The sequence below is a fragment of the Ranitomeya imitator genome, chromosome 5, assembly GCF_032444005.1.
Source record: "Ranitomeya imitator isolate aRanImi1 chromosome 5, aRanImi1.pri, whole genome shotgun sequence".
Classification (NCBI taxonomy): domain Eukaryota; kingdom Metazoa; phylum Chordata; class Amphibia; order Anura; family Dendrobatidae; genus Ranitomeya; species Ranitomeya imitator.
In genome coordinates this window covers 363,459,897-363,476,079 of record NC_091286.1, presented here as the reverse complement: position 1 = coordinate 363,476,079, position 16,183 = coordinate 363,459,897, and the positions used below count along the sequence as shown (strand labels likewise).

The following is a 16,183-nucleotide window of genomic DNA, read 5'->3' as shown; positions in this document are numbered from 1 at the left end:
CCCTTTAATTCTCCTTCTTTGTGTATAAATATTGCATTATAATAATAATAATCTTTATTTTTATATAGCGCTAACATATTCCGCAGCACTTTACAGTTTGCACACATTATCATTAGTAAATGTATAATATTTTTACAGAAATTGTCAGATTATTAGACCTCAACTTTATAGTCTATGACTTGATGCAGTGTGTTAACCATATAGACGTATCAAAAAGATGACCTTTTACAAAATGAACAGCCCTTATAAATTGTAAGGGAGCTTTCACATTTCTGTGTCTGCGTTGAGCATACGTCAGAAATCCCTCTGTAAAACGGAGTCCGGACACATGCGCCTTCGGAGCCATTGACTGTAATGGTGACCGATGAGCGAACGCGAGCTCTCCTCAGTCCCGAGCATTTTTTTCGAGAGTGTGCGCCTACAGGAGGTGCAGTCTACAACGCCTGGGTGTCCGCCTCCTGCAGGTGTATACTCCTGAAAATAATGCTTTGCCGTGTGCACGTTCGCTCTACCGTCACCATTACAGTCAATGGCCGTCAGCGCATGCGTCTGGACCGTTTTGCTGGGGACACAGGACACAATGTGGAAGCACCTCAGCTCACAAGCATCGCCCTCACTCCTCCTGTAACTATGTCGTCCTCTGTAATGTCTTTATAGTCTGTACATGCCCTCATCGTGAAGTGCTGCGGAGTACGTTGGCGCTATATATATAAAACTATTATTTATTACTACTAGTGGTTCTTCTCCAGCCATTCAAGGTGATGAGGGAGGTAAACACATGGCATACGTCTCTCAGGAGGCCGGGGACGTGGGATATACTGACAGAAACAAGTACTACAGTGTGCCACTACAATCTGCCTACTGACCCCCTGTACTTGTGGCGATGCGGTAATCAGTCTAACTGTCCTCGCTGAACTTTTGAAGCACCATGCAAAAAAAAAAAATTAAAGGGATTTTAAAAAAGGAGAATCTAAACAACCCCTTTAATTAGCACTGTCAGAGTGACCATGGGTGTATATGTATAGTCCCAACAAGGACTGGCTTCAGTAGCGGATTTAGCCCTGCACCTTTTCCTGACCTCTCCGCATACCTTGGGATCTATTGGCACCCAACATCAGTGCCATCCTCACCCAATCCCGCCAGCCGCTCCATATTGATGGGCTGGGCAGCACCTGGGCATTACACTGTTATCGGTAGCAGCCACACACTATGGCAGGGTGCAGCTGGTAATGTGTGATGATCTGCAGGTAATCACACATGCAGCACCATATATATAGCTGATGACAGGACGTCATATGATGCCTGCTGCCAGGAAGGAGGATGAGGAGGGATGCTGCCGCTGCCTTGCCAGGGAGGGATGCAGTCATCCGCCCCTCCCCCACAGCCCAGTGTTAACAGCTTGTGTTCCCTTCCCTCCTCCACTCCCACATCAGCCTGGATGTCAGCGGCGGCGGCGGCACCGGGACGGCAGGACGGCAGCGCTGCTCCCGCTCCCCGGGGACGACGCCTCCAGCTGTGTGACACCTGGGGGACCAGCCTCTCCGGCCGGGCGCTGCGGGGGATGTGAGAGCTGCTGAAGGCTGAAGGTGGCAGCTCCTCCCGCCCTCTGTGCCCACACCATGTCTTCTTCTATGGGGCCCAGAGGCCCCCGGCCACCCATAGTGCCTCCCCCGATGCCAGACCTGCCCGATCTCAGCCATCTGACCGAGGACGAGAGGAACACGATCATGGCAGTGATGAACCGACAGAAGGAGGAGGAGGAGAAGGAAGAGGCCATGCTCAAGTAAGGACATCACATCCATCCACTGCTGCCTGCCCAGGGTCTGGCACTCAGGTGGGGGGCTCTGATGGGGATGCCCAGGAATGGAGACGCTGTGTGCGCCTGCATGCTGGCATCTCCATCCACTGACAGGTAGCACAGCTGTCACTCACCGCACTGCCTACAGATGGGTGAGGTGTAGCATTGCACTGGGCAGATCTGTGGCCTGCAGGAGAGCTGTCCTGGGTGAATGGCCACAGGCCGGGCCGTCACATATGCACCTCACCTGCCCAGCGGCACTCATGATGCCATCACATGTAGGGTGGGTTACCCGTAAGCCTACCCTGGTCATCTATGTCTCAGTGATGCCCCCGGCTGATGGCGGGGTAGTGGGCTGCTGACTCCTTCCTGGGAGCTCTTGACTCGCTGGTCTGGGGACAACGTGGGGTGTGGTTGCATTTTCTGATGGTGTAAAAGTGTTTCCATCTTATTGACAAGGCAAGCTGTAGCCATCTTAATCGGTCATTTATGGCTGGTGTGCCCCATCTCCACTGAAGGACTGAGTGTCGGGTGGGATAAGTGTCGTCCACATTGTCAAATGCTCCATACATCAGAATATATATATTTATCACGTCTATTTTCGACCACATCCTAGGCTCAGCAGATTGAATGGGTGCAATGATCTGGCATTGTTGGTGTGCCATTAATCCCTGGTGTTTCCTTATCTGGGCCCTGCATCTTCATAACTGTCATAAAACACAATCCGTTTGCATTCGGAGGGCTTGGATCGTGTTTTCGCCAGCCATGTCTTCCTTTTAATACACGTATATCACCGGGTATCGTGTACAACCATGCCAGGAATTGTCCACCACTGCTGAGCTAGAACTTGGTGACCACAGTTGGCCCTGGATGGTTTGGAGCAGGTAGCAGGAGACCATGAATGACCATTGGTTTACTATTAAAAAAAAATATGTTGGTAAAATGACAAAATAATGCATCTCCATCAGTTGGTCAAACGGCAACATCATATAGGGAATTATTAACCTGTTCACATCATACTGAGAAATCTGAGCTAAGTCCCTTCAGGGAGCTGGTGTAGGGTACGTAGCTGGGTTTAGGATTAGGGTGGTCAGGCTCTTGTGGATGAGATGGCTATATGTGACATACAGCATGGATGGCCATGTAGTCACCGGTGGGTGTGGCAGTCGTTTAATAGTTGGTAGCCTGGTAATGTGGCATCACAGATATCATTATCTAGGTTCTTCTGTTCTTCACCCATCAAGCACATTAATGATAGTGATATAATAGTGGCATTATTTATTGCCTTGGCCATATTTGCTTATACCACCATGCCATGATGACATAGGAAGACACAAATCCATTGGGATGGGGCATTATGCAGAGGTATTCCATTTGTCTTGTGCGTTCATTCCTCGGTGGTACCACACACAGGATACCTGTGAAATCCACAGCAGATCACAATAGGAGCCATGTGGAGGAGGATTCTTATATCTGTAGCATGTCGGTGGATTGCTCCCCTTCTCTGTAGGATTGCACACAGGCAGATTGCTGTGGATTTCCTCCAGTATAATACTCAGTGTGTGAATCTCCCCTAACAGTCCCATAGATCCATGGGATCAGTATACTGATCAGTTCTGTTAGACCACCTCTGTGTTTCCATAGTTCAGCAGTGGTGGACCTTTTTGTCAGTGGGACCCATTTGTGCTGCTAATTTCTGGGAAATTTTGTGCCAAGGCACCAATAAGACGATGGCAATATACATTCCTCCACACTTCAAGCACAGTGTTATAGTAGTATACCTTGATTTTTTGGGGGGTTCTGTCATGGGTCCTACATATCAGGGAAAAAAAAGTCAATGGGTACAGTCACTTAGTATAAGATTGTGGTTGTGGTAAGGTGGGCGCTAGGAAAGTGGTCGTGGTGCAGTTGTGCCCTGGATGCCTTGCGCTCATCTTTGCCCTCCTAGAAATGACACCATCATGGGGGATACGTTTCTTATCCTGCCAAGCAGAAGATTTGGCATAAGAGGTTTGGCTTTTTCTTCCGGTGTGCCAGGAAGATTGTCACACGTGCCATTCTGGGCCCATGTATTAAAAGATGACATGAAATTGCCAATATGGCTGTCCAGCTTCTTGTCATTCCCAGATTCATTTCTGAAATATTAACACCTACATTTGGGACATCTTCATTACTAGCGAACTGATCTCAATAAGGTAACGCCACAAGAAATATCTGAAGTCCAGCAACAGCGACTTGAGCCCCCCATCTCCGTACTTACAGAAATGATTGAACAGAATAGATTGATAAATAGTTTACAGAAGAATTTGTAGTTTATTGAGCTAAACCTCTGGTCTTTCTGACCACTGGAGTGCAGCAGGTGGTCTCACTCATTCATTGCCTTCTGCATGAGTAGGAATATTAAGATAAGCTGTCAGTTACTGAGTAGGACCCCCCACTGGACTCCTATGGTGAGAAAAACACCTTTTAAGATCAATAAATTCCATATTTTTCTCTCCCTATAAATTTGCTCACACTCCTTTCTTTAGACTACATTTTTAATGTGACAGATTCCTTTAGGTGACATGTTTGGGAAAGGCTCTATTTGCAGGCATCGTTATGTAGGCTGCATATGGGCAGATTTATTCCACGCCCTATCAGCATATCATGCTTAGGGTAGCATTCTTTTAATTGTGAAGTTGTATGCCATGTAGATGCCACATGTCGGAAAATTCTGTCATAGGCTTCAAAGGCTACCTCGGACAGACTTGGGGCAAGCCGCCCCATCTGGCAGGTTCCACAGGAACATCGGCCTTCACCCTTTAACTCCTATACAGGAATTTGGAGTTAAAACGGGGCCAACTGTATTGCTTCCGAGGAAGAGCTACTATCTGGAGGAGCGAACCTGGGCAAGAGAATAGTCAGGTAGCCGGGTCAGAATCATTAGGTAGATGTAGGGCCAAAATCATAAAGAATGAGTTAAAAAGCATGGCGAGGTAAAAAATAAGGACTGTCCACAGGTAGAGTAGCAAGGCAAGTTACACAGAAGCAGGTCAGATTATAACGGGCAGTGGACAGCAGGATTTCAGGATCTTAAATGGCTTGTATCCCCACCCAAACCACACAGCAGTTAAAGGGGTTGTCCACTACATCACGTGTCATTCCACCGCATCACAGCCCCAGGACCGCGAGTGCGGCTTTATTATTGGGGCTGAACATTTAGTTTAAAAAGGGGCTGTCCTAGTAGTGGAGAACCCCTTTATCTCTCCCAGTACAGATGGGACTTCAAGTCCAGAGGACATAAAACTAGAACTGTCGCCCGCAACAAGAGCATGGTGCACACATTCAGATGTCACAATTCTGACGTGGTGTGCCATGCAGCGGCCCCATATAGGAATATTGTATGTCATGATGACATCGCCCATATAGAAATGGAAAAGCCATCTTATGTACATCTTTAGATCTTAGTAAGAGTGGCCCACCTATGTTAGAATATCCATTCTCACCTAATGTTATAAAAAGTAAAATAAATGTTTCCTGTTTTTAGGAACTCCTACTAGGACGCAAGGGTATAGGTTGTCATAAAGATGCTAAGAAAACGCTGCTACTGCTCTGACAGCCGTGGCTCATCTGTCATTCATGAGTGAATGTTTCCCATGTATGTACAAATGTAGGGTTTAGACAACCTCTATAAACTGTCCTCTACCGTGTGATACTTGACTCCTAAAGTCTCTAGTTTTGTAACTTGCTAAATTGTGCGTGAAAAACCCAAATTTGGTTACGGCACTGCATAGTGATCCCAAGAAGAGCTGAAATGAGAAGCTTATTAGTAAGACTCTGGGATGTCACTATTTTCATAGAGAGCCTGAAGCCATGTTCACACGCTTGTGTCAGGTGTTAGGAGCAGATTCTGCTCCGAAATCCTGAAACCATTTTCTGATATTCCACAGATGATTTAGGTCCTATTTACCCCTTTCACATGATTGGAAAATAACCTGTTAGGAATAATGAAGGCCCTGTGGGTTTTAAAATCCATATCATGTTTAATATTGCCACAAAATGAGCGCGGGAAAGCTGCAGAATAGCTCCATTGAATTACAGTGTGCAGAAATCCGCAGACAGTGAAGTTTGGGTCCCTCCTTCAGGTTGGCCTTCATCTTTTCTTACCAAGTAGGACACTCTCTCCCCCACTGCTTTTACTACGTGTATGGGGTATGCACAGGAAAGCTCCCAGTGCCTTTACTAACTGGCCTCAATAGACGGGGGCAGATATCTCCAAACTAAGTAAGAGATGTGAACATAGTCAAAGAAACTAGGGGATATCTAGGACTTTTAAAAAAAGCATGTTGTTGCTAATAGAGGTAACTACCTGTCTGTTGTACCCAAGCCGGTCATTGACCGCTCCTTCTAGAGATTCAGCTGCTCTCTGTCAATAGAGCAGCAGGTTCTCTTCCTGTTGACAGGGCAGGATTACTGGTGTCTACTTTCCCCAATTAGGCATCGGGACACGCCTGCCAATCAGCTTGACACCAGTAGTCCCGCCTTGTCAACAGGAAAACAAACATCAATTCTGTTGACAGGGAGTAGAATCTCTGGCAGGAGCGGTCAGTGACCGGCGCAGGGTTTTTTCTTAATTCCCAGATATCCTCTTTAAGTTAGTTTTGCATAACATGGTGTAAGGTCTTCTTTGAAAAACCTTGAAAATAAAAACTAGGCTGGATTTACACATGCAGCTTGTGATGCAGTTAAGGCTAATCAGATGAGAAATAGGAAGTCTATCTTTTTGGATGCGCTACTGGAAGTCCTCCCCTGAAGCCAAGTATGCGGGGAGGTCTCATGGGAACACAGACCCTACAGTTTACTTTTCATTTATTAGTTTAATTATCACTTTGCTGTTATATTGGTTGGTTTCTGTTATGAATTTTTAGGGTTAAATGAGTAATGAGTAAAGCTGTGGTAACACGAGCTGGTTATTTCTGGTTTTTTTGTTGGCGCTCTTTTTATGCCTTCTCATTGGTCAGCTGTAAAAGACCGGGAAAAATCTTGTCTATAAATAGGCAGGTTTACCTCAGTTTTCCTCATATCGTTTATGAAGAGAGAAGATCCCACCCGCCCTCCCTATTTTGTTGTGTTCCTTTCCTTGTCGTGGTTGTTTATTTGAGGGTAAAATCGCCCAACTATTGGGTGGATTGTTTCAGTTATTTATTGGTGTTATTTAATTAATTTATGAAATTCTTGGTATTTATTTATTAAGATATTTATTGGTAATATTCAATTAATTTATTTCATGTCAACCTAAATAAACACCACGGCCATTGATTTCCAACTTGAGGTTTTGTGTCTTTATTTTAATTAAGAATGGGTTTTGTGTTACCATGTGTTTGGCTCAGACATCTACACCAAAACTGAGTTTGTGAATTCAGCCTGAGGTTGCCTCTCACATATTCAGCATCGAATTGCGAGCTTACAATATTTGATGAGTGCTTTATCCACAAGAAGTTTTCCTAACATCCATTCTAAATACATCGATGCCATTATATTCATTGGTTTGATCGTTGCCCTCCCAAAATATTATAGCCCTAACAAACGCCAGCCCATTAGACATGTGATTTACTCAGCTGTTAAGGGAACATCATTTTTGTTGTCCGTGCCTAACCAGTTCTCCAAGGATAAGTCCTAGAACCACAAATATAAGGTTCCTCCTTAGCAATGTGAGGTTAGATGTCCATTACCTTGAAGGTTCACAGGTGACTACATTTTCAAAATGGTCAGCATTTTTCCTTGCAAGAAATCAGACAACCCATAAATGCACAATGTTATCTCTTATTGGAAGAAAATTGCAGTTGGTCTAGTCATTTCTTTCTTCTGTGTTAGTTATATTACATATCTTTAGATCTGCTCAGCACACAGCAGTAATGGCATCAATATTACCACTAGGTAGAGTAATTGTGCAAACAACCACTGTTCCTTTAGGGTTAACTTTCAGGAGCTGACCATGGTCCTGTCTACATATCTATGCACTCTCCGTGGTCCTGTAGCGTACTGATTTGTAGCTTTATTAGGGAAAAGCTTACAAGCAGACATAAAAATAAAGTCTAGAAAATTTGAGGAAATTAGTGAAAAAAAGTTGTAAAATATAATTACAAATAACCTATCACGTGCAGTCTGATCTGTGGGCAGCATCGTCTGATCTGTGGACAGCATCATATGATATGTGGACACCATAGTCTAATCTGTGGGCAGCACAGTATGATCTGTGGACAGCATAGTCTTATCTGTGAACAGCATAGTCTGATCTGAGGCAGCATAGTCTGATCTGTGACAGCATAGTCTGATCTGTGAACAGCATAGTCTGATCTGTGAACAGCGTAGTCTGATCTGTGAACAGCGTAGTCTGATCTGTGGGCAGCATAGTCTGATCTGTGGACAGCATAGTCTGATCTGTGGACAGCATAGTCTGATCTGTGGGCAGCATAGTCTGATCTGTGAACAGCATAGTCTGATCTGCGGGCAGCATAGTCTGATCTGTGGGCAGCATAGTCTGATCTGTGGGCAGCATAGTCTGATCTGTGGGCAGCATAGTCTGATCTGTGGCCGCATAGTCTGACCTGCGGACAGCATAGTCTGATCTGTGGGCAGCATAGTCTGATCTGTGGACAGCATAGTGTGATCTGTGGACAGCATAGTCTGATCTGTGGACAGCATAGTCTGATCTGTGAACAGCATAGTCTGATCTGCGGGCAGCATAGTCTGATCTGTGGGCAGCATAGTCTGATCTGTGGGCAGCATAGTCTGATCTGTGGACAGCATAGTCTGATCTGTGGACAGCATAGTCTGATCTGTGGACAGCATAGTCTGATCTGTGAACAGCATATTCTGATCTGTGGGCAGCATAGTCTGATCTGGGAACAGCATAGTCTGATCTGCGGGCAGCATAGTCTGATCTGTGGCCGCATAGTCTGATCTGCGGACAGCATAGTCTGATCTGCGGACAGCATAGTCTGATCTGCGGACAGCATAGTCTGATCTGCGGACAGCATAGTCTGATCTGCGGACAGCATAGTCTGATCTGCGGACAGCATAGTCTGATCTGCGGACAGCATAGTCTGATCTGCGGACAGCATAGTCTGATCTGCGGACAGCATAGTCTGATCTGCGGACAGCATAGTCTGATCTGCGGACAGCATAGTCTGATCTGCGGACAGCATAGTCTGATCTGCGGACAGCATAGTCTGATCTGCGGACAGCATAGTCTGATCTGCGGACAGCATAGTCTGATCTGTGGCCGCATAGTCTGATCTGTGGACAGCATAGTCTGATCTGCGGCCGCATAGTCTGATCTGCGGACAGCATAGTCTGATCTGCGGACAGCATAGTCTGATCTGTGGACAGCATAGTCTGATCTGGGGACAGCATAGTCTGATCTGCGGACAGCATAGTCTGATCTGCGGACAGCATAGTCTGATCTGTGGGCCCCCTAGTCTGATCTGTGGACAGCATAGTCTGATCTGTGGGCAGCATAGTCTGATCTGTGGACAGCATAGTCTGATCTGTGGACAGCATAGTCTGATCTGTGGGCAGCATAGTCTGATCTGTGGGCAGCAAAGTCTGATCTGGGGACAGCATAGTCTGATCTGCGGACAGCATAGTCTGATCTGCGGACAGCATAGTCTGATCTGTGGGCAGCATAGTCTGATCTGTGGGCAGCATAGTCTGATCTGTGGGCAGCATAGTCTGATCTGTGGACAGCATAGTCTGATCTGTGGACAGCATAGTCTGATCTGTGGACAGCATAGTCTGATCTGTGGGCAGCATAGTCTGATCTGTGAACAGCATAGTCTGATCTGCGGCCGCATAGTCTGATCTGCGGACAGCATAGTCTGATCTGCGGACAGCATAGTCTGATCTGTGGACAGCATAGTCTGATCTGGGGACAGCATAGTCTGATCTGCGGACAGCATAGTCTGATCTGCGGACAGCATAGTCTGATCTGTGGGCCGCCTAGTCTGATCTGTGGACAGCATAGTCTGATCTGTGGGCAGCATAGTCTGATCTGTGGACAGCATAGTCTGATCTGTGGACAGCATAGTCTGATCTGTGGGCAGCATAGTCTGATCTGTGGGCAGCATAGTCTGATCTGTGGACAGCATAGTCTGATCTGTGGACAGCATTGTCTGATCTGTGGACAGCATTGTCTGATCTGTGGACAGCATAGTCTGATCTGTGGACAGCATAGTCTGATCTGTGGACAGCATAGTCTGATCTGTGGACAGCATAGTCTGATCTGTGGGCAGCATAGTCTGATCTGTGAACAGCATAGTCTGATCTGCGGCCGCATAGTCTGATCTGCGGCCGCATAGTCTGATCTGCGGACAGCATAGTCTGATCTGCGGACAGCATAGTCTGATCTGTGGACAGCATAGTCTGATCTGGGGACAGCATAGTCTGATCTGCGGACAGCATAGTCTGATCTGCGGACAGCATAGTCTGATCTGTGGGCCGCCTAGTCTGATCTGTGGGCTGCATAGTCTGATCTGTGGACAGCATAGTGTGATCTGTGGACAGCATTGTCTGATTTGTGGACAGCATAGTATGATCTGTGGACAGCATAGTCTGGTCTGGGGGCAGCATAGTCTGATCTGCGGACAGCATAGTCTGATCTGCGAACAGCATAGTCTGATCTGCGGGCAGCATAGTCTGATCTGCGGACAGCATAGTCTGATCTGCGGACAGCATAGTCTGATCTGCGGACAGCATAGTCTGATCTGTGGACAGCATAGTCTGATCTGCGGACAGCATAGTCTGATCTGCGGACAGCATAGTCTGATCTGCGGACAGCATAGTCTGATCTGCGGACAGCATAGTCTGATCTGTGGCAGCATAGTCTGATCTGTGGACAGCATAGTATGATCTGTGGACAGCATAGTATGATCTGTGGACAGCATAGTATGATACGTGATTAGTATAGTCTGATCTGTGGGCCGCCTAGTCTGATCTGTGGACAGCATAGTCTGATCTGTGGACAGCATAGTCTGATCTGTGGGCAGCATAATCTGATCTGTGGGCAGCATAGTCTGATCTGTGGACAGCATAGTCTGATCTGTGGACAGCATAGTCTGGTCTGTGGACAGCATAGTCTGGTCTGTGGACAGCATAGTCTGGTCTGTGGACAGCATAGTCTGGTCTGTGGACAGCATAGTCTGATCTGTGGCAGCATAGTCTGATGTGTGGGCAGCATAGTCTGATGTGTGGGCAGCATAGTCTGATGTGTGGGCATTTTATGTACAGTACAGACCAAAAGTTTGGACACACCTCATTTAAAGATTTTTCTGTATTTTCATGACTTTGAAAATTGTACATTCACACTGAAGGCAATCAAACTATGAATTAACACATGTGGAATTATATACTTAACAAAAAAGTGTGAAACAACTGAAATTATGTCTTATATTCTAGGTTCTTGAAAGTAGCCACCTTTTGCTTTGATGACTGCTTTGCACACTCTTGGCATTCTCTTGTTTCACACTTTTTTGTTAAGTATATAATTCCACATGTGTTAATTCATAGTTTTGATGCCTTCAGTGTGAATTTACAATTTTCATAGTCATGAAAATACAGAAAAATCTTTAAATGAGAAGGTGTGTCCAAACTTTTTGTCTGTACTGTATATACCGTATATCAGTTGAGTGGGTGGTCCTACTCAGTGATTGACAGCTATCTCTGCATAGTGTTATAGAGGGTAAACTGTCAATCACTGAGTAGGACCACCCATTAGACTGATATGTATAAAAACACAGGATTTCAATTAATAAATTGCAAATTTTCCTGGAAGCTTTCCCTGAAAATGTATCTAATTCTGATAAACTTAGTCTCCTCTACAACACCCGCTTGCAGATCAGGTTCCATTTTCAACATTCCCTTTAATAGTCATTAATAATGAAATTTGTTTACATGTGCACAAAAGAATATATAAAAGGAGAGGATATAGAAGATAGTACTGTAAAGCAAATATCGATAAACAGAGCCTTCAAAAAGAGAAAGTGGATTGTAAAACCTGCAGTATGACAGCATAGTCTGATCTGCGGACAGCATAGTCTGATCTGTGGGCCGCCTAGTCTGATCTGTGGGCTGCATAGTCTGATCTGTGGACAGCATAGTGTGATCTGTGGACAGCATTGTCTGATTTGTGGACAGCATAGTATGATCTGTGGACAGCATAGTCTGGTCTGGGGGCAGCATAGTCTGATCTGCGGACAGCATAGTCTGATCTGCGAACAGCATAGTCTGATCTGCGGGCAGCATAGTCTGATCTGCGGACAGCATAGTCTGATCTGCGGACAGCATAGTCTGATCTGCGGACAGCATAGTCTGATCTGTGGACAGCATAGTCTGATCTGCGGACAGCATAGTCTGATCTGCGGACAGCATAGTCTGATCTGCGGACAGCATAGTCTGATCTGCGGACAGCATAGTCTGATCTGTGGCAGCATAGTCTGATCTGTGGACAGCATAGTATGATCTGTGGACAGCATAGTATGATCTGTGGACAGCATAGTATGATACGTGATTAGTATAGTCTGATCTGTGGGCCGCCTAGTCTGATCTGTGGACAGCATAGTCTGATCTGTGGACAGCATAGTCTGATCTGTGGGCAGCATAATCTGATCTGTGGGCAGCATAGTCTGATCTGTGGACAGCATAGTCTGATCTGTGGACAGCATAGTCTGGTCTGTGGACAGCATAGTCTGGTCTGTGGACAGCATAGTCTGGTCTGTGGACAGCATAGTCTGGTCTGTGGACAGCATAGTCTGATCTGTGGCAGCATAGTCTGATGTGTGGGCAGCATAGTCTGATGTGTGGGCAGCATAGTCTGATGTGTGGGCATTTTATGTACAGTACAGACCAAAAGTTTGGACACACCTCATTTAAAGATTTTTCTGTATTTTCATGACTTTGAAAATTGTACATTCACACTGAAGGCAATCAAACTATGAATTAACACATGTGGAATTATATACTTAACAAAAAAGTGTGAAACAACTGAAATTATGTCTTATATTCTAGGTTCTTGAAAGTAGCCACCTTTTGCTTTGATGACTGCTTTGCACACTCTTGGCATTCTCTTGTTTCACACTTTTTTGTTAAGTATATAATTCCACATGTGTTAATTCATAGTTTTGATGCCTTCAGTGTGAATTTACAATTTTCATAGTCATGAAAATACAGAAAAATCTTTAAATGAGAAGGTGTGTCCAAACTTTTTGTCTGTACTGTATATACCGTATATCAGTTGAGTGGGTGGTCCTACTCAGTGATTGACAGCTATCTCTGCATAGTGTTATAGAGGGTAAACTGTCAATCACTGAGTAGGACCACCCATTAGACTGATATGTATAAAAACACAGGATTTCAATTAATAAATTGCAAATTTTCCTGGAAGCTTTCCCTGAAAATGTATCTAATTCTGATAAACTTAGTCTCCTCTACAACACCCGCTTGCAGATCAGGTTCCATTTTCAACATTCCCTTTAATAGTCATTAATAATGAAATTTGTTTACATGTGCACAAAAGAATATATAAAAGGAGAGGATATAGAAGATAGTACTGTAAAGCAAATATCGATAAACAGAGCCTTCAAAAAGAGAAAGTGGATTGTAAAACCTGCAGTATGATAGCACGTAGTCTCTGTGGGGGGGGTTAGATGTGAATTAGGGTACTGGCATGGGTTATAAGGAAGGGCGCAGGGGTGTGGGTTAGTGAAGAGATCAACAAGAGAGGTTCAGTCACTTTACGTGGAATCTGTGTGTTGGAGAAGCCGCACGGGCTGTCCAGTCTGCCCAATAACTGTGTGTTCCTCCTGCATCGCCTTCGCTTCGGTCACCAGCCCCTCCATGCGCAGCAGGGGAAGGATTTCTCTGAACCAGTCTGTAATTAATGGAGAATGAGTGCTCTTCCCTAATCTAAGGATCAATGTTCTGGCTGCGATAAGGAGGAAGTGAAATTAGCTTTGTTTAAGAGAACGGAGAGAGCCTGATTTTGGATGAAGAAGAGAGTTGAGGGCTTTTGGAGAGTTTAAGACCTGTAGCAACATTTATCAACAAGGCATGGATAGGTGGCCATCCTGGCAATTCACGGGTGATCCTGTAGTTTAAATAATCAATTTGCTGTATATGATGAGATGGCTGCCATAAACTAATAAGAGCTAAGCAAGACATTTAAAGGGGTTTTCCACCAGTGTGAGAATGATAACCTATCCTTAGGATAAGTCATCAATATTAGATTGGTGGGAGTATAAAACCTGGCACCCATGCCGGTGGAGTCAGACTTGGAGTCAGTATAAAATGGACCTAAAATATATAATAAATTGGGTTCATAAGTTCAGTGCCGGATGTGCTGTAAATGTTTTCATAATAATTTGGGAAAGTTATGAAATGTCCTATAAATGTCTGTTCTGTTCCTGATCTAAGGATCTCGGGTTTTAGTGGAGATGAATCTGTGCTGCACTTTATGCACATGCTCAGTAGTGAGGCAGTGCTGTGGGGTCGTAGATGAGATGAATCTGTGCTGCACTTTATGCACATGCTCAGTAGTGAGGCAGTGTGGTGGGGTCGTAGATGAGATGATTCTGTTCTGCACTTTATGCACATGCTCAGTAGTGAGGCAGTGCTGGGGAGTCAGGGAAATTGAGGAGTCTGAGTCAGAGTCTGAGTCGGTGGTTTGGCTTACCGACTCCACAGCCCTGCCGGCACCCCTACTATTCTGCTGTTTGCAGTTACAAGAGAGGCCAGAGGTAAACGGTGCATGGAGCAGAACACTTTAGATAATTTGAAGAGCAGATGATCTGCAGTACTTGTCAGCAGCCACTAAGCAGCGTGATGGAGCGCAGGTGATCCTCGCCATACACTGTGTATAACCAGGCTCAGCACACATTCAGTCAGTGTGGGTGTTCAGTTCTGGACCACCACAAATCTGATATTGATGACTTATCCAAAGGATAAGTCATAAATAACAAAGTGGTCGAAAACCATTTTAGGGCATGTTCACGTGTTCAGTTTTTTATGTGAATGTTCTCTGAATTTTTTCTTGCATTTTATACAGGGCTGTGAAGTCGGAGTTGGTGTCCAGTTTGGTGGAGTCTGTATAGAATGGACAAGCTCCGGTTTCTAAAATATATAATAAATTGGGTTCAGTAGTGTAATGCAGTATCTGTTGTAATTTTTTCAGAAGAATTTGGGAAAGTTGTGAAATGTCCTATAAATGTCAGCAGTGCTCAGTAGTGAGGCGGTGCTGTGGAATCAGGGAAATTGAGGAGTCGGAGTTTGGCTTACCGACTCCACAGCCCTGGTTTTACAGCAGCAGCAAAATGAATGATACTTTTGAAGGGCATTTTTTTTCCTTCCATTTTTTTTATTTTACTTGTGCTGTTTGTTATAAAAACCACAGTATATCAGTTCTTTCAGTGTTTTACCACAGCTTTTACCCATTGAGATCAAAATGGATCATCATCAAAAACCAAACATGAAAACGTACCAAAATCACATTATAAAACATATGTACCGTAATTTCTACTGCGGCTTCTGACCACAATCTGTGAAAAAAAAATCTATATTGTGAACATAGCTTTAAAGGGATTCTGTCTGTAGGGTCCACGCTCCTATGCCGTCTATATGGGCATGCAGATCATAGGAAGCTAGATAAAATGATACCTTTATATTTGCGATCCGATGTCTTATTCCAGAGAAATCCATATTTTTCTTATATGTAAATGAGCTATTCAGGGCTGTGAGCCGCACACTGATCTGTATGAGACTCCGCCTTCACAGTTTATTTTAAAGTGAACCCTTCAGCTGATGCATGTTGCCCAATCTGCTGGCAGCATGTATCAGGCACTGGCTGTATTAATTCAGCAAGGTATATTTAACTCTGAAACGCTATTGCGCTTCAAAGAAAGACATAGGTTAGTAGCTGCCGGTGACTTAAGACCGCACTGAAAATATTTGGACTGGCGGGTCTCCAACGGCTTCTCCCCTGGAGTGACGGCTCTCTCTCTATATGCGAATGTAGGAATCCAGCGCAGCAGGCGAGGAGAAGCCACTGACACCCGTCAGTCTGACTAGTCTACAGCGCAGTTTTGGTCAATGATGACATTTAAAGTATATTTTTCTCTGAAACACCACAGCATTTCAGAGTCAAACAACCCTGGCTCAGTACATACAGCCAGTGCCTGATACATGCAGCCCCGGGATTGGGCACTATGTATCAGCAGACAGGTTCACTTTAAAATATCTAAGTGTTCCTCGATCTACTCTTCAGTGATGTTCTATGACGTCACTGTATTGTAGAGCAACTGCACTGTGACATTACCAGTGTGACATGTAATAGTTACAACTGTTACCAGTGTGATA

The 16,183-nt window shown here is 44.9% G+C and overlaps 1 protein-coding gene across 33 annotated transcripts in view; it reads left to right on the top strand.

The window, feature by feature from the left end:
- The first annotated feature begins 1,390 nt into the window (after positions 1–1,390).
- RIMS1 (regulating synaptic membrane exocytosis 1) overlaps positions 1,391–16,183 on the top strand; it is a 540,636-nt gene continuing 525,843 nt past the window's right edge. For 28 of the 33 annotated variants that reach the window (XM_069726603.1, XM_069726584.1, XM_069726577.1 and 25 more), the window contains exon 1: positions 1,427–1,783. In XM_069726603.1, coding sequence (XP_069582704.1) covers positions 1,620–1,783 — 164 coding nt within the window. In that variant the 5' untranslated portion in view covers positions 1,427–1,619. Of the gene's footprint in view, positions 1,784–16,183 lie in introns of all 33 variants that reach the window. The other 5 variants (XM_069726579.1, XM_069726574.1, XM_069726596.1 and 2 more) reach the window with 4 other exon arrangements.